Source organism: Equus caballus, chromosome 3 (genome assembly GCF_041296265.1).
Source record: "Equus caballus isolate H_3958 breed thoroughbred chromosome 3, TB-T2T, whole genome shotgun sequence".
Taxonomy (NCBI): domain Eukaryota; kingdom Metazoa; phylum Chordata; class Mammalia; order Perissodactyla; family Equidae; genus Equus; species Equus caballus.
Window position 1 is genome coordinate 56,293,491 of NC_091686.1, and position 26,668 is coordinate 56,320,158.

Below are 26,668 nucleotides of genomic sequence, written 5' to 3' on the forward strand. Positions count from 1 at the left end.
CTTGCAAAGCCATTTCATATACATGCTATCTCATTTGATCCTTATAACCACTTTGTGTGCAGGTATGCAAGGGAAGGTTGAGCTTGTGATGTGTGCTGAAGGTCTGTGTTGGGTAAAAGCATTTTACCCAAAAGCATTTGTTTTTATCTTTATTTACTAGATTAGGAAACTGAGGCATAGAAAAAATAAATACGATTGCCTGAAGTCACATTACGTCTTTTTATTGTGGTAAAATATACATAATATAAAATTTGCTATTTTAACCATTTTTAATTGTACCATGCAGTGGCATTAAGTGCATTCACATTGTGCAACCATCACCACCATCTATCTCCATAACTTTTTCATCACCCCAAACTGAAACTCTGTACCCCTTAAACAATAATTCCTCATTCCCCCTACATCCCTCATCCCTGATAACCACCATTCTACTTTCTGTCGCTGTGTATTTGACTATCCCAGGTCATATAAGTGGAATTATACACTATTTGTCCTTTTGTGTCTTGCTTATTTCACTTAGCATAATGTTTTCAAGGTTCATCCATATTGTGGTATCTATCAGAATTGCATTCTTTTTAAGGAAGAATAATATTGCATTGTATGTATATATCACATTTTGTTTATCCATTCACCCATTAATGGACATTTGGGTTGTTTCCACTTTTTTTTTTAAGATTTTATTTTTTATTTTTCCTTCTTCTCCCAAAGCCCCCGGTACGTAGTAGTGTATTTTAGTTGTGGGTCCTTCTAGTTGTGGCATGTGGGACACCACCTCAGCATGGCTTGATGAGTGATGCTAGGTCTGCACCCAGGATCTGAACTGGCAAAACCCTGGGCCACCAAAGCAGAGTGCGTGAAATTAACCACTTGGCCATGGGGCCAGCCCCATGGGTTGTTTCCACTTTTGAGGTACTAGAAATCACACCACTTTTAAGTGGAGATTTCTGGCTCCTGGTCTAATGCTTTGTTCCATATTAGCACAAAGGGAACTGATTGCTTTATATAACCTACAATCTCTCCCAAAACTCAAGAGATTTTCAGGGAAATGGACATCTCACATAAAATGATTAGCTAACTAAAATATTGAAGCTGAGCTTTCATGAATAAACAAACCAAACTGAGCTTGGTTGGCCCATACATACTTTAAGTTTTCTTAATATAATATCTCTACTTTCTCCTTTTCCTTTATTTAAAAAAAAAATCAGTTTACAGAGGGATACCAAGAGACTGTTGGCTGATGCGGTATCTCTAGAATTTTTTCTACAGGTGAAACATCATGGTGAAACATGACACAGAACTGCTTCTCAGTAAGCAAGTCCAGAGAGCACTTTTTTGTGTGTTCCTTTGTCCCTGTGCCAGGCTTTTACTAGCAAGAGGCATCACTTCAAAACCTTGAGGTCTATCCAATCAATTATAACACGTGGACAAAGCCTGCCTGCAAATCTGCCTCACCTCTGCTGGTCCCATCAACACCTGGGGCACAGCTCTTCCCTAGAGCTCTGTGCGGAGGGCAGCTCTTTGCTGGACCTAGGAAGGACTGAGCCAAAGGAGAAGAGCAGGGAGCAGTCATGAACATTGTCTTGGATCTCCTCTGGCTTCTGATCACCATCATTTACTCCTACTTGGAGTCCTTGGTGAAGGTTTTCATTCCCCGGACAAGAAAATCTGTGGCTGGGGAGATCGTCCTCATTACAGGAGCTGGGCACGGAATAGGCAGGCTGACTGCCTATGAGTTTGCAAAACGGAAGAGCAGACTGGTTCTGTGGGATATTAACAAGGTAAGAGATTCGTTTGCCCATCTTTCAAAGTCACAAGTAAGACACATGTTTAAAAAATTACTTGACTTAGCACCTGCTTAGCTTTGTATTTTTCTCTTTCAAAGTTTGATAACTAAATTCCCTGGAGCCTTATTCTACATATGCATAGGATAGTTTGATGGAAGGAAGATAATTGAGACCTAAGCTGTGACTTTTATGCAGCTATACGCAGGTTGATAACACAGACTCAGGAGCTAGGCTGTTTCCAAGCTGCTGAATTGAGCAATTAGTGAGTTTCTCTCAGCCCAGGTTTCCCTATCTCTGAAAGTGGCGGACAATACCCCATGGGATGGGCAAGGACAGGGGTTAGCTAACTACAGCCAATGGGCCAAACCTGGTCCCTGGGCAGCCTGCTGAGCTAGGAATGATTTTCACATTTTTAAAGAGTTGTCAAAGCAAAAACCAAATAAAGAAGCAAAGAGGAACGTGCAACAGAACCCCTTAGTGCCTCCCCTCACACGCACACAATCCTAAAATATTTACTGTCTGGCTCTTTACAGAAAAAGTTTGCTGACCCCTCCGCAAGAGGATTAAATGAGTGAATATTATAAATGCTGAGAACAAGGCCTGGCCCTAGTAAACATCATTCACGTTAAATAAAATCCACATGGAGTGAGTCAGGCTTTCTCTTAAACATTTGTATTTTTCATATTCTGTTATTTATAAACAATAAATAAACTTGTGAAGTCTGATAAGGCCGCAAAAAGATACATAGAAAAATGTTCACAGGACTTTAAGATTGGAAAAATTGTACAGTTTTTTTGAGAATCAGATTTTCCACAAATCACAGTGAGATTGTAATTGCCATTATGTTACTGCTCTCTCATATTCTTTGCTGTCATGTCTAGTTGGCACCTATTTTCTTAAGGTCTTGAAAAATGACTCGAATTTAGAAAACTAGTTCTTCTCTGGTTCTTTCTAGATAGTAAAGAATACAGAAAAAGTTGATATATTTTTATATAACAGACATGGGTGTTTGCATAACAGATGAGTTGGTATACATGAAAGTGATTTGTCATCAGTTTGGTACTTGAAGAGGTTCCAATGAACTTTCTAGAAGAGGACAAGAATTTACAAATTGAGAAACTTGTTGTTTGCTGTTCTTGGGCATTTATCAAAAAAATATAAATAAATATAAATCCATGAAAAAGGCTTGATGAAATCTAACCTTTGGATCTCTTTCCAGATGTGTATTTTTGAGGAAAGGACTGATATTTGTTACATTTTTTAAAATTCCAGTGACAAGAAACAAAAATGACTTATTTAAGATTCTGCCTGAAGGATGGGTCATGCAACCTCACAGGGTCTCTTTGAATCCTTGAATTTTATGGTTAAACATTTAAGGTTTTGAATAATTCACTCTACAGCTATAATATAATTCAGATCTCCTTCACCTGTGGAAGGTACCAAATACCTTTTTGTTACATTTCCCTCATATGCAGAAGATAAACACATGGATAGAGAGAAAAGGTTAGTGGTTATGAGAGGGAAAGGGAGTCAGGGGGAGGGTGAAAAGGGGAAAGGGGCACATATTTACAGTGACAGATAAAACTAGACTATTGAGGGTGGGCAAGGTACAGTTTATATAGAAACTGGTATATAATAATTTATATGTGAAAGTACACAATGTTATAAGCCAATATAACCTCAATAAAATAATTTTTTTTTAAAAAAAGAAAGTTTTCCTCAAATAAGGGTCCTTTTTTCTCCTTCCCTCTAGAGGGTTAAATCAGAATCATTGACAAAAGTATGATGGGCAGATGGACATAGTTTATAAAATTACGACTAATTGAGAATTGCCACTTCGTGATTTACTGCCTATTACATAGTTGGCGCTCAACAAATATATGTTAAATGAACTGTTGAGTTGTCGTCTCCATATCCAAACATCGCCTTTCAAGACACCACAAAGAGCACCATCTCTCAAGCATCATCTTTAAGCTACGAGTGTAGCCCGCCTTACAGAAACCGCCTCCTGCAGAACCTCCGACCCCAGATGAAAAGCTGGGGAAAAATGAAGGATTTTTTCTTCTTTTTTTGCTTTTCCTTTGGTGCAGAAGGGCTGTTGAAAATGTAGCCAAACAAGGTGACACCACGTGACTAACATGAGCGTTCCCTGGCAGAAAAGCCAGGCATAATCTCTTTGCCAGTTAGGCAAGCGTATCTCTCACGAAATTTTCTTACAAGTAAGGAGGGCATTTGGGACATGAATTTTAATCTTTAAAAAAATTTCTTCTCCAATGCTTTCTCCTCCACTCTTGTCCCCTAACTGACCTCCATCTTTCTGAATTTGTTTTTTCCAATTTCAGCGCGGTGTTGAGGAAACCGCAGCTCAATGCCGAAAACTGGGGGCCACGGCGCATGCGTTCGAGGTGGACTGCGGCAACAGAGAAGAGATTTACAACTCGGTAAACCAGGTGAGACTTCGGGATACAGATCTCTTCAAACAATTTTGTATCCACTGACATGGAAAATGAGAAGTTTCTTCTGACTGCCTGATTTAAATTACATTTTTAGCCTCTGCTAACGGAGGTAGTTGTGTGAACAAGGAAGGATGTACTTTTTCCTTGCATATAATCCACTAATCTCTGCCCATTATTATTATTTCATATTATCAATCAATTTCTTTCTGATTAGAAATTTGAGCAGTGGTACAGAGTGACAGAAAAAAGACTGACCACCAGGAAAAAGGATCAATTTCTACTTTCATTTTAGTCCTATTACTTTTGCAGTAATTCTCTTTTTTTCTTTATTTCCTTTGTGAGATTTTGTGTTGGTGCTAATCTAGTCATCTACAGAAAATGTAATATTAATGATTATTATAACAATTTTTAAGACAGTAGATATCAAATACAATGAGCCAAGCACTCTGGTAAACTGTCAAATTCTTTCACTTAATCCCTGTGATAATCCTATTAACTTCATTTGGCAGATGAGGAAATTGAGGCTCAGAGAGGTTAAGCCAAACCAAGATCATGTAGCTAGAAGGCGGTGGAGCAGGGTCACTCAATCAGCACCTTAACAGTGTTTGGTCAGATCTTATATATCAATTAATCAACGCAAATATTAATTTCACTTTATAAACTTTAAAAATTTACTTAAATTTAGATATTAAAAAAACCATTTACCCCAAGATTATGATGGTGTCCCTTTGCAACCACTACTTGAGGTAAAGCTGCCTGAATTCAGAGATCTCATCAAATAGAGTAAAGAATCTAATTCCCAGATGCTATCAACCCCAAAGCTTTGAGTTCCTGCAACACGTCCGTTCTTTCCATTTCACAAGGTAAAGAAAGAAGTGGGTGACGTAAGCATCGTGGTGAACAATGCTGGGGCAATATACCCAGCTGATCTACTTAGCACCACGGACGAAGAGATTACCAAAACATTTGAGGTCAACGTCCTAGGACATTTTTGGGTGAGTGTGAGTCAGAAACATTTCTGGCTTGTGCGTGTCTGACACTTCCTCTTAAGGTACATGAAGTTCGTAATGGAGTTCACGTCCTTCTGGGTGGGAGACAGGCCAGATCTTTATCTTAAATCAAGAATCATCAAATTAGTTTGAGTGGAAGAGTCTCTGACAGAAGGGCACAGCGTTCACAGGGGCACAACTCACCAGAAAGTAGTTAGTTGGTCTGTCCTACCCACCGATGTCTAACACAAAGCCTGGCACACACCAGGTGCTCAAAAACTATTTGTGGAGGGTTGCTAAGTAAGGGCTGTCAGGGATGTGTTTTCAGTGCTTTAGAGAAAATATATACAGTGTACATTGACTTGTGACCTCATGTCATGGAATGTTAGCACTGAAAGGAAAACAGAAATCACTGCTCGGATGGATGCAGGAGTTAGGGACTCTTCTGGAAGCAACTCTGAGACAAGCTCTAGATCCATGCTGGAACTTAGACATATGGTATAGAGACCTCTTATAATTGGTTAGTTTCATGGGAGACTGAAATATGCCTCTGCAGACAGCATTTATATGAGTTAATCTTCCAGAGCCTCAATATTAGTGTAGAACCTAGGGCAAATCTGGATGCTGGAAGAGAGAAGAAAAAAAGAGGTGTGCTCCCGCTTCCTCCCCAGCCTCTCACACATGCCAATGAGAGTTGATTATTATGCCCACCAAACTATGTAGAGACCTCACATATTAGTTATCTATAGCTGCATGACAAATTATACCAAAACTTAGTAGCTTAAAGCAACAATAAATATTCATTTCCTCTCACAATTTCTGTGGGTCCAGAATTTAGGGTAGCTCAGTTTGGCAATTCTGGCTCTATGAATCTGCATAGGGTCCATAGGGTGATCTATAAAATTCTCATAAAATATTATTAATATTTCTCACAAAACACTAACACTTTTTGGAGATAAAGACTTTTTGTTTCCTGTAGTATCAAAATATAATGACAGTTTTACAAATAGGGAGATACTAAATCTAATCATGGTGCATAATGATTGTGGGTCAGTACAGAACTCTTAGCTTTTTCTACTCAATTTGATATAGTTACACAAGATTTCAACCCTTTTCATTAGAATGATAAAGACCCAAACCAAAAAAATCACATGGTACCAGATTACCATATGGAATTTTTTCAATTCTGAAAACTGAATTTTTCCCTTAATAATATTGTTTAGATGATACATCCAATAGGAGATATTTGATTCCCTCTGTGGAGAAGAAGGGGGAATATGAAGATGAGTTCTTGGCATATGATATACAGTTTGCAGCACTCAATGTTGGCTCAAACCAATACATTTTAATCTTTTTTTCATTTCCATCATTTATAGAGAAGTAACAGTGGAATCAGGGCAGGTATTTCATGTCACTGCAAAAGTTGTCTCAAATGCCATTTGGTCTTAAAAATAAAACTACCTAATCTGGAAACCTAACACCTGTGTCATTGTTTCTTTTCTTTCTGCAATGATCCTTAAAGATCACAAAAGCACTTCTTCCGTCTATGATGAAGAGAAATCATGGCCACATTGTCACAGTGGCTTCAGTGTGTGGCCACGGAGGGATCCCTTACCTTATTCCATATTGGTAAGTATTACTTTCCAGCAGTGCTATGTATTTTTACACTTTTAAGGGTTTAGTAGACCTCAGATTGTAATACTCATAGCAAGGTGTAATTTGGATTTACGGAATTTATATAGTAGTTTGAAATAAACATTTAAAAATGACTTCTCCTAAAACAATGAAATTGCTTGTAATCATTTAATATATTTTTGGATTTCTGAAAACTCCTCTACAGAGCAGTGAAAGAAAACAGTAATGCTAAGCATGTTTCCATTGTATCCTGGAACGAGTGGATGTTGATAAAAGGAACCCACAGACTAAGAAGCAAAACATACTGCAGTCCAGATGAACACAAATCTATGCCGTGGCCTGCATACCCAAGCTAAGCTAACCACACTGGCCCCGGGTCAAAACATCTTCCAGCATGCTTGAGCCATGAAAGAGTGTGTGTGTGCACACACACGCAAGAAAGAGAGAGAGAGAGACCGAAAACCTTTAGCTGATTAAAAGATGCAGACAGCACACTCCATGCTCTGCCAAGGACAGAAAGAGAAAAAGATGGGAGGCCCTAAGGATATACTACTTGAAAAATATCTTTTCCTTTTAAGCTCCTTTAATAGCATCTCATTTCCTTTTGCTTTATATCAACCTCACAGAAAAATTTAACTTGTTAACATTTTGGCCAGTTCTTTTTGTAACTGCCAACACATGATTATCAGTGGGTGATTGTGGGGGTGGGTAGTTAGTTGATTTATTGTTTACTGATACATCCATGGTCAAGGTTAAATTTACTCATGAGCCAAATTATTTCTGAAACTGCATGTAGTCACGGGTATAGTTAAATTTCAGTGTAGGTTAAGGTGTTATCGTACATACATGTGGTTGTTTCAAGCTGCTTCTACCAACTTAAAACATAAATAAGAATTTCGCAGATTGAACATTTGCTATTGTTTTAATGTTTGGAAATGTGGAAACTCAATGTAATAATAGTTTTCCTTTTTTCTTCTCCTTTAAGAAAGCAGCCAGGGGCCAACCGGTGGCATAGCGGTTAAGTGCCAATGTTCCGCTTCGGTGGCCTAGGATTCGCCAGTTTGGATCCTGGGTGCGGACATGGCACTGCTTGGCAAGCCATGCTGTGGCAGGTGCCCCACATATAACGTAGAGGAAGATGCACACCGATGTTTGCTCAGGGCCAGTCTTCCCCAGCAAAAAGAGGAGGATTGGCAGCAGATGTTAGCTCAAGGCTAATCTTCCTCAAAAAAAAGAAAAAAAGAAAGCAACCAGCTTCTAACTTTATTCTTCTTTTTTTTTTTTTTATTAAAGATTTTATTTTTTTCTTTTTTCTACCCAAAGCCCCTCTGGTACATAGTTGTATATTCTTCGTTGTGGGTCCTTCTAGTTGTGGTATGTGGGACGCTGCCTCAGCGTGATTTGATGAGCAGTGCCATGTCCGTGCCCAGGATTCGAACCAACGAAACACTGGGCCGCCTGCAGCGGAGCGCGCGAACTTAACCACTCGGCCACGGGGCCAGCCCCTAACTTTATTCTTCTTATTGTCACCTGAGTCAAAAATACAATTAACATTTATATAGATCCTTACAGATAATAGAGTTATTATGCCTAGGCTATTTGCTTTAATCCTCAAGACAGCCCTATATTTTATTATCTGCATCTTAAAGATCAGAAAATCAAAGGAAGAACATAAAGTGAGATCCTGAAGGTCACACAGAGAAACACCCACACACCGCTTGAAGTCTTTCCTCCAGGTCTTCACAATGAAATTAAGAAGCGAAAGTGACCTCTGTGTCAAGAGAGAAACTGTCAACTCACTTATCAAGAGAGAGGAGTAATGTGTCCCACGGAAGTTTGAGAGACCAAATATAGGTTCTACATATATTTTTCCTAATTCATATTTTTCAAAACAAAAACAGCAATAAAAACTGATTAGAAAACAGTTTGAAGATTGAGTGGAAAATCTTACATGTAGGGTGGAAAAGTGAGTCATAAGCCAGGCAACAAGTTATTAGGATTTGTCCTATTGCTACTGCTGCAATTAAGAAATTGGTGCATGGAGAATTCTGTGCAGTCATATAAGGAAAAGTAAATGAAAATGTAAATGTAAATGAAATTGGAAGATTCAGGGATGTGGCTTCTACTCATTCCCAAACCAAATCAGCATGGCCTTCTCACAGAAAGCTGCAGAATGTTTCACTTTCCCTTAGCTAACCATGACGGATAATTCTCTTACAGTTCCAGCAAATTTGCTGCTGTTGGCTTCCACAGAACTCTGACTTTAGAACTTGAAGCCTTGGGAAAAACTGGCATCAAAACCTCATGTCTCTGTCCTGTTTTTGTGAATACCGGGTTCACCAAAAACCCAAGCACAAGGTGAGGTCAAAATCAAGTTAGGATGGAAAAATATGGCATGAGAAATTGCTATGAAAACTGTATGAGAAATTTCTGGGTGGGTCAACTGAGAAATAGAAGAAAAAGGAAAATATTTTTTCTTATTAATGTTATTGTATTACCTTTAAGTTTTCCCTTTGAAATTAGATAAACAAGGGAAAAGATGCATTAAGGACTAGCAGCTGCCAATGAGCTAGGCAATTGGGGATTTATCTGTGTCCAGATGAAAGGTTCAACACACATTCAGGAGCCAAGAAGGAGTGAGAGCGCGGTGTGGCGGGCTGGAGAGGGGTGTTTGAGGGGATGGCAAGGGTGTCCTCTCCTGGAAACCACACCCCAAAATGAATGATGCCTAACGTCCCCCCTCTCCTATTCATGGTTCACCCTCCTCAAATAGAGTATGGAAAGGTACCCATATATTCCCCTTTTCCATCTTCCATCGCACAGCCCATGATGCTAGCATAAATCACTCCAACATTTTCCACACTTGCCTGATGCTAAGAATCATCACCTGTGCTTACATAAAAAAGAAATGTTCTGAGGCCCTTCCTTAGATTCTGATGCAACAGGCTGGGAGGAGCTCCAAGAAGGAGGTGTTTTGTTTTGTTTCCTTGTGTTTTGTTTACAAGCACACCAGCTGAGTGTGGAGACAGGTTTGGAAAACCTTGATGTATTAAACATAACCACAGGCATTTGATCACCGTTACCGCCTTGTTCTTAAAAATGCAAATGTTCCTAGGAGCAGCAATAAATTGAGGCCCTGAGCCCTGAGTCAAGGGGAATTTCTGCAAGAACTTTGTCTCTGGCGAGGGAGGATTTGAGACCCCAGAGGAGACATGGTCCTGAAAGGAGAGGGGAAAAGCAGAAAAGTGAGGACAAGGGCCCTAAAATTAAGACACTTGCCTCACAAATTTGCCTCAATTCTAGTGTATATTCTGTTGCAGGTTAACAAAATAGACTAAGCTTACTAGTCTGAAGCCAATTTATTCCTGGAAGGGAATTAGTCCTAACTTTTTTGTTCAAAATAAACTAATAAATGTAATAATAAGCTAATAAATTCCCTTTCAAGCTCAGCCTCATTTGAAGCTACTGACTCTAAAACTCTGAATGTGTTGCGTTGGCTCTGGAGCTGCGGTTGCCCCCCTGGCACCAGAGTCCTTGACAGTGTTAGACCATAGGCGCCTAACAAGTACACAATATGTAGGTACATACTGTCCTAGGACTGGCACTCCTGGCTCCATTTTTTTTAATAGGAAATTGAGCCGAATAAAAATCCTCTTGGTAAGCGTTCAGGCTTAGTGTGTGCCAAGAGTACCAGGTCAAGTGGTGGTGAAGACACAATAGAGAAGAGTAAAGCTAATGCGACCCTGGCTGGTGTGGTGCCTGGAGGCGACCCTAGGGGCTGACAGGCAATGCTGAAGATTTGAGATTGGTCTTACCCAGATTGCTGACTTCTGAATTTCCTTGGCAAAGGCTAAAATGTTCATTTACTAATGTCAGGCTTGGCTCAGAGACTGGGTTGGTGGAACTAAGTAGGAGAAATCAGTGAGGGAAAAAGCAGAACACAATAATTTAGAAAAGTATCCATGTGTGTTACTCTCGGCTGGCTTGCCACTCAATGCCATGGAAAGCTCAATCACATAATAATCTGCAGTAAACTACAGAATATCTCCAGGAAGGAAGTTATAACATTTACTGCTTACTTAACTCCTCTGCACAACCTTCTTATTCACTGGCCATCAACTCATGCCTAGAAAACTTAACTTTGGTGCAACACTGTCAGTCCATTTACATTTTAATTTCCTGTCATCATCTTGCACTAATGGGCATTCTACAATGGGCCTGTGGTTATGGATACTTCTCAAGAACCCACGTACACAGTCTTCAGTATAAGCACGGTCACACCTCCAGTTGTAATGTAACACTCCCTGTGCACATCTTCAACTGTCATTAAACTGCAGCATAGGAAGTCAGAGGTCAATCTCAAGTACTAAATGCTCTCAAAATAATCCACCTTTATGGGACACCTGCACAAGAAAGATAGTACACTTTGCTATAGAGTTCTCTCCCTGTGTCCCATAAGCCCTGAGGAGAGATGTCAGATATTTCTTTTCTGTCCCATGATTAGTCTACGCACTGCTCTTCCTTTCCTGGCTCCTCTTTTCCTCTACCATCTAATTCCTCTGCACCATTTTGTTATTTTGACTGAGTGAACCATGAAACACACCTACTGGATGTGAAAATATAAGGTTGTGATAATAAAACATCAACTTGGCATGTGGGGGCACCGGGGGACAGGTGACATTTGTGCAGTGAGTCCTGGAGCATTTTAAATCCTAATTTGGTGAAAAGATAAGTTAATTTTCATGCCTTCATTAATTAAAAAACAACAACAAAAAGAACCAAACTTTTTCTCCTTTTAATCACAGACTGTGGCCTGTATTGGAGACAGATGAAGTTGCAAGAAGCTTGATAGATGGAATACTTACCAATAAGAAAATGATTTTCGTTCCATCCTATCTCAACATCTCTCTAACACTGGTGAGGTAAGTACAGTGCAAAACACCTAGAATACTAAAACACCAACAGAGCTGTCATTATGGAGAGTCTTTCAGTTGTGAAAGTTGCCATAGAAACTCTCCATGCCTGGGGAGAACAGTGAAGTTTCCTGTTATTGCCTTACCCAATCTATAAAAAGAGAATGATTCATTTTCTCTCCCATATCTACCATCTCCACCCAATCTTTGCCAAAGACTATTCCAACTGAAGGAAAGACAGTTTAAAGAGAATACAATATAGTGAAGTAGCTAAAAATCAAAGGTCTATAAAAAAGCCTGCTGCAGTTTTGATTAAGATTGCATTGAATCTATAGATCAATGGGGGGAGAAGTGACATATTAACAATATTGAGTCTTCCAATCCAAGAATGCAAAGAACACAATATATCTTTCCTTTATTTTTTTCCATTTTCTTCAGTATCCCTACACAATATTTTGTAGTTTTCAGTGTACAAGTCTTACACATTTTTGGTCAGGTTTATCCCAAAGTATTTCATGTTTCTGATGCTATTGCAAATGGCATTTTAATTCTATTTCCCATTGTGTGCTGCTATTATATATTTGATTTTTGCATTTTGATCTTATATTTAGCAACCTTGCTAAACTCACTTCTAGCAGTTTTTTTGTAGATTCTAACAGTTTTTTTTACATAGATTATTATATAGTCTGCAAATAAAGATACTTTTACTTCTTCCGTTCCAATCTGTATGGGGTTTTTTTTCTTGCCTTATTGCACTGGCTAGAACCTCCCATGTGATGTCAGATAGGATTGGTGAAAGCACACATCCAAGTGTTCTTCCTGATCTTAAGAGGAAAGTGTTTGCTCTTTCACAATTAAGAATGATGTTAGCTGTAGGTTTTCTTCATAGATGCTCTTTATCAGGGTGAGGAAGTTCTCTTATATTACTACTTTGATGAGAGTTCTTATCAAGAGTGGATATGGATTTTGTCAAATGATTTTACTGAATATATTGAGAAGGTCATATGGTCTTTCTATTTTAGTTTGTTTGATATGGTGAATTACACTGATTCATACTAAAGAATAAACCAACCCTTCATTGTAACATCTTTGTCTGATTTTGTATCAGGGTAAGACTGACCTCATAGGATGAATTGGAAAGTAATCCCTCCTATTCTTTTTCCTGGAATAGCTTATGTGGGATTGATATTATTTCTTCCTTAAATATTTGGTAGGATTCACCAGGGAAGCCATCTGGACCTGTTGTTTTCTTCATGGGAAAGTTTTTAAGAAGAAATTTAATTTCATTAATAGCTATAGGGCTATTTAGGCTATTCATTTCTTCTTGACAATGTGCATCCTTCAAAAAATTTGTCCATTTCATCTAAGTTGTCAAATGTATTAGCCTGAATTTGTTTATAATGTTCCTTTATTGTACCTTTAATATCTTTAAAATTGCTCATTCTCGATATTGGCAATTTGTGCTTTCTCTCTCTTTTTTTATTCTCATTAGTCTAGCTAGAAGTTTATCAATTTATTGATCTTTTCAAAAAGTTAGCATTTAGATTAATTGATTTTTTAATCTATTTTTTGTATGTTCTATTTCATTAATTTCTTTTCTGATTTTTATTATTTCTTTTATTCTGATTACCTTCCATTTAATTTTCTCCTCTTTTTCTAGTTTGTTCATGTGGAAGCTGAGTTTATTGACTTTTTTCTAATATAGACGTTTAGTGCTATAAATTTCCCCCTGTGTACTGCTTCAGTTGTGTCCTTCAAATTTTGACATTTTATGTTTTCATTTACATTCTGTTCAAAATACTTTCTAATTTCCCTTTTGTATCATGGATTATTTAGAAGTGTGTTTTTTACTTCTAAATATTTGGAGATTTTCTAGAGACCTTTTTGCTACTAATTTCTAATTTAATTCCTTTGTATGACTTGAATATTTTAAACTTATTGAGACATATATAAGCTCAGAACATGGTTTATCTTCGTAAGCATTCCATATGCACCTAAAAAGAATGAGTATTCTGTATTGTTCAGTGTTCTATGAATATCAGTTCAGGTCAGATTGGTTGACAGTGTTGTTTAGGTCTTCTATATCTTTACTGATTTTCTGTCTATTTGTTTTATCAATTATTGAGAGAAGTCTTGAAATCTCTAGCTATAATTGTGAATTTGTCTATTTTTCTTTGCAGTTCTGTCCATTTTTGCTTCATATATTTTGAAGCCCTATTATGATGTATATAAACACTTAGGATTATTATGTCCTCTATATGAATTGGCTGCTTTGTCATTTTGGAAATGACTTTGTTTATCCCTGGTAACATACTTTGCTTTGAAATCTACTTTGTCTGATATTAATATAGCCACTCCAGCTTATTTAGATTAATGTTATTATAATATATCTTGTTCTGTTCTTTTACTCTTAACCTATTTGCTTTTTTAAGTTTGAAATATGTTTCCTGTAGGCAGCATATAGTCAAGTCATGGTTTTAATCCAATTTGACAATCTCTGCCTTTTAATTGGGGATATTTAGACCATTTACATTTAGTGTGATTATTGATGTAGTTAGACCTAAAGCTAACTTTAAAGCTTGCTATTTGTCCCATTTGTTCTTGGTTCCTTTTTTCTATTTTTCTGTCTGCTTTTGGGTTCATTTGTGTTTCCACTTTATTCCCTTTGTTGGCTTATTAGCTATAGTTCTTTGTTTTGCTATTTTAGTTATTGCTTTAGGGTTCATAGTATGCATCTTTAACTTGTCACAGTCTAGCTTCAAATACCACTTCATATATATACCAAGAACCTTACACAGTATACTTCCATCTCTCCCGTCCTAGGCTTTATGCTATTTTTGTCATACATTTTACTTTTACATATGTTATAAACCCCACATTATATAGTTATTATTTTTGTTTAAACAACCAATTATCTTTTTAAAGAGGTTTAAGTAACAAGGAACATTTTTAAATGTTTACCCATGTAGATAACGTTTCTGATGTTCTTCATTCATTTGCATAGACCCAGATTTCCATCTGGTATCATTTCCCTTCTGCCTGAAGGACATCCTTTAAAGACATTCTTTCTTAGGGAAGTTCTGCTGCTAATGAATTCTTTTACCTTTTGTATGTATAACAAATTCCTTATTTTGCCTTAGTTTTGGAAAGATATTTTCACCGTATAGAATTCTAGGTTAATAGTTTTTTGTCTTTCATTACTTAAATGTTCTTTCTACCACCTCTGTGATCTCCATGTCTTCTTTGCTGGAGGCTGTTATAACTGAAGGAAAGACCGTTTTAGAAGGAACACAATATAGTAAAGTGATTAAGAATAAAGGCTCCTCCTGGGATCAAAAAAACCACTCCACCACTTACTAGTTCTTTGACCATGGATGAGTTATTTAACCTCTGTGCACTCAGATTCCCCATATATAAAATGCAGATAGTGATAATGCCTCTTTTGTAAGTAAGCAATAAGAATAAGATAACATAATGCAAGTGAAGCCCCTGCCATTGAAAAGATATGGAAGTCAGATATTAAAGGCTTAGGAAGCAGAATTTATGTAGAATGGTAAGAGGAAATAGGATTATTTACCCAGAGGAGATAGTCTCTCAATTTTCTTCTTCTTTCTTCTAAATAACAGTTTATAATACTTTGAAATTGTAGCAGTGAGAAGATAGCTATACTAACTTCTTAAGACCTTGAGCCTTTTTGAAACAAATTCATATAAACTGTGCTAAAACTGGGAATAGAACAATTCAAGAACAGGCGACAAACTGCACTGCTGATCAATTTCAATCTTCCATTTTACCTTAAATAGAATAACTTAAGTTAGCATAACCTCAATCACAAAGCAACATCATCTCAAGAGTTAAGTAAGTTAGTATCTTGGTTCTGAGCACAGTAGGAAATGAGTTCCATGGGATTCATGCTCTCTTGCAGCTCAAAACAGATCATATTAATGTTGAAAAAATCTAAAATCATAGCAGACTTGCATATGACCATGACAAATAAACATAGTCGTTCTGCCTGATTTGGAGAATAGTTATCCCTGTGCAATGAACATAAGTCTCAAAATCTTTGGTATTATTGTGGAGCTCTCATGGTAGTTTGTTACTCTTGGACTTATTGTCAATCTTCTTTGTATTTAATTCCTTTTACGGAAATAGACAATTTTGTGAGCAGATGGAATTACTGGCATGAAAGTTGCGTTGTGAGGGTAGTTAAAAGGCCTGTATAAGTTCTCTTCTTATACTTATCCTTCTCCCAGCTAGATCTTCCCTGCCCCTTTGTTTATTCTTCCACTTTCCACTCTGTTCCCAAGACAGGGAAGTAAATCTTGCATTAGTCAACAATACCAAAGTAATTTTCAATAGGACTTTCTTTGCAGAATGTGTGCCATCTGCCTCCTTATATTCACTCATACACACTTCTTTTCATCTGCCTACTCAGATGTTTCCTATCCTTGAACACCCAATTGTCCTTTTGAAGCTTTCCTTCTGTATTCCAACCTACATTAATCCTCCTCACAGTTATAGCCCTTAATTAGAGATCACTAATAATTTTCATAATTGTTTTAACATGGCATCTTTGGCTCTCAGCTAAACAATAAGCTCCTCAAAGGCAGCAGTTGTTTTTGAAGTACTTTAGACTACTTTATTGTAGAGTGAATAATAGATATTCAGTAAATATAGTCATGTGTTTCTTAACAACAGGGATATGTTCTGAGGAATGCATTGTTAGGTAATATTTTGTTGCGTGAACATCAAAAAGTGTAATTACACAATAAATGGTCTAGCCTACTACACACTTAGGCTATATGGTACTAATCTTATGGGACCTCCATCATACATGGGGTCCATCATCGACCAAAATGTTGTTAGACAGCACCTGACTGAACTTTAAGAGAGATGGAGAGATGAATGGAATGGACTCTGGTGGTGCCTCTTTGTGAACTCATGGCATCAGGATTCACTGACAGTTTCAGCAATAAGCCTAGACCTTCAGATTTAGATCTTTACTCATATAATATTTTACTAATATAAGATGAGAAGATGAGAAAAGCGGTATGTATCAGTGCTTTCTTTGAATTTGTATAATATTTGAACCATGAGTATTAAAAGCCACACAGCAGAAAAGCAAGAGAGGTAGATGTGTGTGGAGGAAGAAAGGAAGAACAGAGGAAAATTAAATGCAAACCTGATAACTCTCAGAGTATTTTAACTGAAAACAAAAAGAACTGTAGTGTCAAAGATTTTAAATTGAAAATTTTTCTCTTTTTTTTCGTACAGATTTCTTCCTGAACGTGCCTTGGCGGCTCTAAATCACATACAGAATGTTCAGTTTGAAGCAGTGGTTGGCCACAAAACCAAAATGAAATGAATAAATGAGCTCCAGCCAGAGATGTGTGCACCTTAACAATATGAATCTAAATTTAGAGTCAATGCTTCAAAGCTTTAGTTCATGTTTTTCAATGCTGTTAATATTGAAAACATTGGGTTGGCATTAAAAGCAACTAATTACCTGTCTTTCCATTTCTCAAAAATATTAATGTAGTTTTAATAGTAGATCCATTTTTCATTCCATGCCTCTTAAAAATTTCTGTGCTTACATAAATATACTTAAAATGTCATTTTTGATTAAGATATTTCATTTCTTTTCTTTCCACTTAAAGGTGGACAAAACTACCTCCCTGGGAGTAAATACAAAGAGAACTCATTTACACAGGGAAGGTTTAAGACGATTCTAGGCCGCAGAATGTCAACAAATACACAGTGTGAGCCAGTGGTTAGAGACCAAGTTTAGGCAGGCAGCTCCACGCCAAAGGACAGACAGGTGACTTCCATGGAAGCTTTCTCTAGCCTCTCCCTTTTCATCAACCCCAAACAATGCAGTGGCATTCTGCACTTTCTTTCCTGATTCTGTCCCTTTTATAGCTCTCATGTCTACCAACAGTGGACCCTCTGTACTTTCTGTCCTTTTCATAATCCCTAAAAAACTATGACATTACAAAAGATGACTCTATCTTGAATCTCAGAGTATCTGAAATTTTAACCCCATTAAAACCTCTTTCTTTGTAGTTTAGGCTTTCATGTATCATTGATACCAAAGATATTTAGACAGTTTTGAGCTTCAAAAGTAAAGCTGGGACTGGCCTGGTAGGCATAGCAGTTAAGTTCGTGCATTCCACTTCGCCACCCCAGGGTTCACCAGTTCGAATCCCAGGCACAGACCTACGTACCACTTGTCAAGCCATGCTGTAGTAGGCATCACACATATAAAATAGAGGAAGATGGGCACAGATGTTAGCTCAGGGCCAATCTTTCTCAGCAAAAAGAGGAGGATGAGCAGTGGATGTTGGCTCAGGGACTCATCTTTTCAGAATAAATAAAAGCTAACATAGGAAAAAGCACTAGGCTGGCTATCTAATACTGGATAATAGATCTCAGAGAGGGAAGGGAAAAAAGAGTGGCCTTTTTATTTAATAGAAAAATCTGACTCCCACTACATCAAGACCAATCTTGAGGCAGAAGTCCAAGATGGCAGTGTAGGAAACCCCTGAATTCACCTCCTCCCACGGACACACCAAATCTACACCTAAATGTAGAACAATTCCTCCTGAAGAAGCACCGAGGGCTGATTGAACAGCTTCTGCACAAGAAACAACAGAAGGACCACATAGATATGGGTAGGACAGAGACATGGTATCAATGGGAACACCACCCCCAATATGGTGACCTGCAGCAGGGAGGATGTCACTGAGGGTCCTGCGTGCAGGCTTGCCCACCCTTGGGCACAGAGGAAAAATAGCCGTTTAAAAGGAACCTGGACTATAGGGGGAGAAAATCCATTCACTGACCCCAGAGTGTCTGCCAAATGAGCAGGGAACTGCTGGAATGCTACCTAGGGTCAGGGGCACCAGTGAGTGCCATTTTGTGCATTCCTCCTCCACCTTGATAGTGCTGGCAGGAGCACGGCTCAGATGCCCAAACTGGCCTACTAAAGCCACCTCAGTGTACTCTGGGCCCCTGGCCCACACCACCTCCAGCCAGCCTGCCAAGGGGCCCTTGATGTGGCATGCACTGGGGCTCTCCCAATTTGTGCCCACCCCAGCTGCAGTCTGCATACCCCAGGACTCTCCCAGCACACACCTGCCCCAGCTCCAGCCAGCCCACCAAGGTGCCCCAAACACAGTGCAGCCCTGTAGTCCCCCCAGCCTGTGCCAACCTCAGCTCCAGCCAGTCCACAAAGGTGGCCCAAACACAGAGTACCCTGGGACTTCACCAGCCTGCACCCACTCCAGCCCTAGCCAGCCCACTAAAGCCACCCAGCACACATAGTCTACATAGGGGACACTCCTACATAAGGCCACTCCAAATCATGAGAGGTAGCTGTTTCACCTAATTCATAGAAACAAACACAGAAAGTGAAACAAAATGAAGAAACAGAGGAATATGTTCCAAATGAAAGAATAAGATAAAACCCTATGGGAGAAAAAACTCTAAAGAAATGGAGATAAGTGGGGCCAGACAGGTGGTACAGCAGTTAGGTTCACATGTTCTGCTTTGGTGGCCTGGGGCTCGTTGGTTTGGATCCCAGGTGTGGACCTACGTACCAGTTGTCAAGCCATGCTGTGGCAGGTGTCCCACATAAAACAGAGGAAGATGGACACAGATGTTAGCTTAGGGCCAGTCTTCCTCAGCAAAAACAGGAGAATTGGCAGCAGATATTAGCTCAGGGCTGATCTTCCTCAATAAGTGAATAAATAAATAAAATGAGCATCTTAAAAAAAAAAAAGAAATGGAGATAAGTAATTTACCTGATACAGGATTCAAAGTAATGGTCATAAGGATGCTCACCAAACTCAAGAGAAGAATGGAGAAACACAGAGAGAACTTCAGCAAAGAGCTAGAAAATATAAGAAATAACCAATTACAGCTGATGAATACAATAACTGAAATGAAAAATACAGTAGAGGGAATCGACAGCATATTAGATGATACAGAAGAATGGATCAGTGATCTGGAAGACAAAATAGTGGAAATCACCCAATCAGAACGGCAAAAAAAAAAAGAATTTTTTTAAATGAGGATACCTTAAGGGATCTCTGGGGCAACATCAAGCATACTAACATTTAGGCATCCCAGAAGGAAAAGAGAAAGGCACAGAAAACTTATTTGAAGAAATAATGGCTGAAAACTTCCTTACTGGGGGAAGAAACAGACATCCACCTCTGGGAAGCACAGAGAGTTCCAAACAAGATGAACCCAAAGAGACCCACTGCAAGACATAATTAAAATGGCAGAAGTTAAAGATAAAGAGAGAATCTTAAAGGAAGCAAGAAAAAACAAGTCACATAGAAGGGAACCCCCATAAGACTATCAGCTGAATTTTCAGCAGAAAGTTTGCAGGCCAGAAGGTAGAGGCATGATATATTTAAAGTGCTGAAAAGAAAAAACTTACAGCCAAGAATACTCTAGCTGGCAAGGTTATTAATTCAGAACTGAAGGAGAGATCAAGATTTTCCCACCCAATCAAAAACTAAAGGAGTTCATCACCACTAAAGAAGCCTTACAAGAGATGTTAAAGAGTTTTCTTTAAGTGGAAACTATAAGGCCATAACTAGAAATAAGAAGATACGTAAAAGAAAAAAAATCTCATCAGTAAAGGCAAATATTTAGTAAAGGCAAGGGATTACCACTCAAAAAACTAGTATAAGGCTAAAAGGCAAAAGTAGTGAAGTTAAGCAGAAGTACAATAAGTAGTTAAGGGATACACAAAATAAAAATGTGTAAAAAGTGACATCAAATACATAAAACGTGGAGGGGGATTAAAAATATAGTGCTTTTAGAATGTGTTCAAGTTTCAGTGATTATCGCTTTAAAATAGACTGCTATATAGGTAGGTTGATACATATGAACCTCATGGTAACCACAAGCCAAAACCTACAGCAAAGGAAAAAAGAAAGTAATCCAAACACAACACTAAAGAAAACCATCAAACCACAAGGGAAGAGAGTAAGAGAAGAAAAAAGGAACAGAGAACTACAAAACAACCAAAAAACAACTAACAAAATGGCAATAAGTACATATCTATCAATAATTACTTTAAATGTAAATGGACTAAATGTTCCAATCAAAAGACGTAGGGTGGCTGGCTGGATAAAAATGATCCACCTGTCTGTGCTGCCTACAAGAGACTCACTTCAAATCTAAAGACACACGTAGATTGAAAGCGAAGGGATGGAAAAAGCTATTCCATGCAAATGGAAACAAAAAGAAAGCTGGAGTAGCACTACTTGGCCAAAATAGACTTTAAAATAAAGACAGTGACAAATGAGAAAGAAGGCCATTCCATAACGATAAAGGGGTCAATCCAAGCAGAGGATATATCATTCGTAAATTTTTATGTACCCATCATAGGAGCACCTAAATAAAAAAGCAAATATTAACAGACATAAAGGGAGAAATTGACAGTAAATACACTAGTAGTAGGAGACTGTGAAACTCCACTGACATCAATGGATAGATCATCCAGACAGAAAATCAATAAGGAAACATAAATGACACATTAGGCCAGATGGACTTAATAGATATATACAGAACATTTCACCCCAAAACTGTAGGATACACATTCTTTTCAAGTGCACATGAACCGTTCTCCAGGATAGATCACATGTTAGGCCACAGAACAAGTCTTAATAAATTTAAGAAGACTGAAATCACATCAAGCATCTTTTCCAACCACAATGGTATGAATGTAGAAATGAATTACAAGAAGAAAACTGGAAAAAACGTAAACACAGGGAGACTAAACCACACACTACTAAACAACCAATGGGTGAGTGAGGAAATCAAAAAATACCTTGAGAAAAATGAAAATCGAAATACAACTTTCCAAAATCTTTGAGATGCAGCAAAAGCACTTCTAAGAAGGAAATTCATAGCAATACAGGCCTACCTCAAGAAACAAGAAAAATCTCAAATAAATAATCTAACCTTACACTTAAAGGAACTAAAAAAAGAACAAACAAAGCCCAAAGTTAGTAGAAGGAAGGAAGTAATAAAGATCAGAGCGGAAATAAATGAAATAGAGACTAAAAAACAATAGAAATGATCAATGAAACTAAAAGCTGGTTCTTTGAAAAGATAAATAAAATTGATAAACTTTTAGCCAGACTTACTAAGAAAAAAAGAGAGAGGGCCCAAATAAATAAAACAAGAAATGAAAGGGGAGAAGTTACAGCTGGCACCACAGAAATACAAAGCATCATAAGAGACAACTATGAACAATTATACACCAACAAATTGGAAAACCTAGAAGAAATGGATAAATTCCTACAATCACATAATCTTCCAAGACTGACCATGCAGAAATAGAAAATCTGCACAGACTGATTACAAGTAATGGAACTGAATCAGTAATTTAAAAACTCACAAAAAACAAAAGTCCAGAACCAGATGGCTTAACAGGTGAATTCTACCAAATATTAAAGAAAAATTATTACCTATTCTCAATTTATTCCAAAAAATTGAAGAGGAAGGAATGCTTTCAAACTCATTGTATGAGGCCAGCATTACCCTGATACCAAAACCAGACAAAGACACCACAAAAAAAGAAAATTACAAGCCAATATCTCTGATAAACACACATGCAAAAATTCTTAACAAAATATTAGCAAACTGAATTCAACAATACATTAAAAGGATCATACACCATGATCCAGTGGGATTTATTCTAGGGACGCAAGGCTGGTTCAACATCCACAAATCAATGTGATATGCCACATTAACAAATGAAGGATAAACATCATAGGATGATCTCAATGGATGCAGGCAAAGCATTTGATGAAAGTCAACATCCAATTACAATAAAAACTCTCAACAAAGTAGGTATAGAAGGAAGGTACCTCAACATAATACTCATCTAACATCTACATCATCTAACATAACATATGATGAGCTAACATCATACTCAAGGGTGAAAAGCTGAAAGCTTTTCCACTAAGATCAAGAACAAGACAAGGATGCTCACTCTCTCCAGTTTTATTCAACAGAGTACTGGAAATCCTAGCCACAGTAATTAGGCAAAGAATAGAAATAAAATGCATCCAAATTGGAAAAGCAGAAGTAAAATTGTCACTTTTTGCAGATGACATAATATTATATATAAAAAACCCTACTTCTGGCTATTACCAGAAAGACAAAAAAACAAATGTTAGAGAGGATGTGGAGAAAAGGTGACCCTTGTACCATATTGGTGGGAATGTAAATTGGTGCAGTCACTGTGGAAAACAGTAGAAAGGGTCCCCAAAAATTAAAAATAGAATCTACCATATGCTCCAGCAATTCCATTTCTGGCTATTTATCTAATGAAAATAAAAATACTAATTTGAAGAGTTATATGCACCCTACATTCACTGCAGAATTATTTACAATAGCCAAGATATGGAAGCAACCCAAGTGCCCACAAACTGATGAATGGATACAGAAGATATGGTGTATATATATATACAATGGACTGCTACTCAGCCATGAAAAAGACAAAACCGTCCCATTTGCAACAACATGGATGGACCTTGAGAGTGTTATGTTAAGTGAAATAAGCCAGATAGAAGAAGACAAACACTGCACGATTTCACTCATGTGAAAGATAAACAAACACATGGACAAAGAGAAAAGATTAGTGATTTCCAAGGGAAAGGAGGTTGGGATGGGCATGAGGGGTAAAGGGCACTAATATATGGTGACTGACAAATAACAATGTACAACTGAAATTTCACAATGTTATAAACTATCATACCTCAATAAAATAAAAAATTTAAAAATAAAACAAAAAACCAAGAACTTTATGAGTGAAGCTTTAAAATGAATTATTTTTAAAATGTAGTTACAAAACTTCAAAAGAGAAATGTGTTAAGTGAAAAATATAAGCCTACTGCCCACAGTCCCATTCACCAGAGGTCAGACTGTTAATGCACAATCTTCCAATCTTTTCCTAATGCAAATACAAGGATATATATGACAAATACATTACATTATTTTATTGTATGTGTTACATAAATAGGTGCATAGCGTATATTATATTCTGTAACTTGCTTTTTTAACTTACCAATGAATCATGAACGCCTTTTCTTTCAGTATGTAGACTTTAACCTCATCATTTTTCACAGGCACACAGTACTAAATGGTATTATATTTAACCATCCCCTTGTGCTAGACATTTAGGATGCTTCCAATTTTTCTCAGTTCATTTATTTATTTATCACTTAACAAATACTTGTTGAGTGCCAGCCAAAGTTCTAGGCCCAGGAGAAACATCAGTGGATAAGGCTTATGGAGCTCACATTCTAGTAGGTGGGACAAATGATAAACAGACTATAAATATTATGCGAGAGAGTATTTAAATAGCAGAGTCAGGGAAGAACTCTCTGAGAAAGCAAATTTTGGGTAGAAATATGTGTGAAATGTGTGAAAAGCCCATGCAAACATTCCGACTTGCCTAGGATGCAATCACTTCCCATTCAAACTAGCTTTACCAGTGTGCAGTTAGAGAATAGTCATAAATTCACATCCCAACACATATGAAAAGCAAAATCCTTTACCTATCCTACTCCAATGATGATCCATTATCTCAATAGAGATTTTGTTATTTTTAAAGATGAGACTACCTTGTGCAAATTAAGACAAATATTTCCAGACAACTAAAAACCTAAATTGGGGCCAGCCCCATGGCCTAGGCGTTAAGTTCAGTGCGTTCCACTTTGGTGGCCCATGTTCAGTTCCCGGGCACAGACTTACATCACTCAGCAGCAGCCATGCTGTGGCAGCGACCCACACACAAAATAGAGGAGGATTGGCATGGATGTTAGCTCAGGGCCAATCTTCCTCAAGCAAAAAGAGGAAGAGTGGCAACAGATTTTAGCTCAGGGTGAATCTTCCTCAGTAAAAGAAACTCTAAATTGCCTGTTCTGATATCTAGGTCTAATAATTAGGATTTTTTTCTTTTGGTTTCTCAATACCTCTTCCCTTCTGATGGCTCTTTACTCATCAGTTCATACTTTGTCCAATTATTTTGGTGGATTTAACTCTCTACTTCTCCTCCACTATACTCATTCTCTTTTCAGCCTCCCCTTCCAAGCTCCTACCCACAATTCAATCTGGTCTGGAAACATACCCTATTTCTTAATCACTAAAACTAACTTCTACTACCTATGTAAAAGTAAAAGAAGACCACTCGATGTTGAATGCAATTTGGAAGGATATAATTCAAGTATTTCAAACAATACTGTATTTCTAGTCTACCTTGTTTTCTAATAATATTGCAAATTTGAGTGTTCCTTTTCATCTCCATGAATTCAACACAGACAATATCTAAGATAAACAGACTATACCAACTCATAGACTTTTTAAAAACCAAACAAGGCTTTTTCTATAATTCATACCAGAAAAGGTATTCATTCAGCATGAATTTCATTAAACAAGTTTGACAGGAAACTTATATTACTAGGCTATAGAAAAATCAGAGATTAAGACATGATCTTCACCTTAAAGAGGATTACAACAGAGTAGGGGACCAAGCACACTTGTAAATAACTGCTCACCCAAAGAAAAACAGAGTTAGTGCCCTCGAAAAGTTACTAACCAAGTGCTTTGTGAATAGGGAGCAAGATTAATTTTGGATGGGAATGCAAGTCTTACTGAGGAGATGTAATTCAAGGTATTATAGAGGAGAAGGTGCAAGAACTTTCCAAAGAGAGAAGAGCACAGGGGAGTGAAAGTGTACGATGGTACAAACATGTGGTTTAAAGAAATTGTGTGTTTGTAGCATGGTGGGACAGCCAGGGCCAACAGGGATCACATGCCTGGGAATTTGGGGGAATAAAAGCTTAGAAAAGATGTCTGAGGCCCAATAGTGCAGAATCTTGAAAAAACATGTTGAGGCTTTTGGACTTATCTGAGGCAAGCAACGAACAGGTGGTGTACATAAAACCAACGAGGTCAACTCTGTTTGAGAAAGACGAAACTAGCATTGAAGTGGAGGATAAAGCACAGAAGAAAAAGAGTAAATTATAAAACAACCACTTTGTAGATAAAAACAAATGTATGTAGCTATTAAATTTCACAATATAGAGTCACAAGAGAAAACCATGAAAAATTTCAAATTGCTGTAAGTATATTTATTTGAGTCATGCAATAACTTATAGTTAATCTATTATTGACTATCGAAAGAGTGAAGTTGATATATTGTAGCTTTTTAATTTAAATTTATTTTTTATTTTGTACGTTGATATATTGTAGCTTCCTACCCTGCTTTATTCCAGAAAGGATTTCCAGTGCTTACAAGAGTATCTAAAGTTATGAAGTGGTCAAAAGAATTGAAAGCAGGGCCTCAAACAGATATTTGTACACCCATGTTTATAGCAACATTATTCACAATAGCCAAAAAGTGGAAACAACCCAACTGTTCATCGACAGATTAATGGGTAAACAAAATGTGGAATATTATTTAGCGTTAAAAAGAAATAAAATTGTGATAATGCTACAACACAGATAAACCCTGAAAACCTTATGCTAAGTGAAACAAGCCAGACATAAAAAAGGCAAATACTATATGATTCCACTTATATGAGGTATGTAACATAGTCAGACATGAAGAAAGTAGAATAGAGGTTACTATGGGTAGGTGGGGAGAGGGAATAGGAAGCTATTATTTAATGAGTATAGAGTTTCAGTTTGGGATGACGAGAATTTCTGGAGGTGATTAGTGGTGATAGTTACACACCACTGTGAATGTATTTAATGCCACTGAATCATACACTTAAAAATGGTAAATTGTATGTTATTATATTTTACCACAATGTAAAAAATAAAAGTTAAAAAGAATTTTAAAAATAACTATAGCATCT

General features: G+C 37.5%; 1 protein-coding gene across 1 annotated transcript; it reads left to right on the forward strand.

The window, feature by feature from the left end:
• The first annotated feature begins 1,338 nt into the window (after positions 1-1,338).
• On the forward strand, positions 1,339-17,392 carry HSD17B13 (hydroxysteroid 17-beta dehydrogenase 13). Its single transcript, XM_001495896.5, has 7 exons — positions 1,339-1,778; positions 4,127-4,234; positions 5,104-5,235; positions 6,752-6,858; positions 9,085-9,222; positions 11,670-11,786; positions 17,052-17,392. The coding sequence occupies exons 1-7, from the start codon at positions 1,569-1,571 to the stop codon at positions 17,140-17,142; spliced, it is 903 nt and encodes a 300-aa protein (XP_001495946.1). The 5' UTR covers positions 1,339-1,568; the 3' UTR covers positions 17,143-17,392.
• Positions 17,393-26,668: the final 9,276 nt, after the last annotated feature.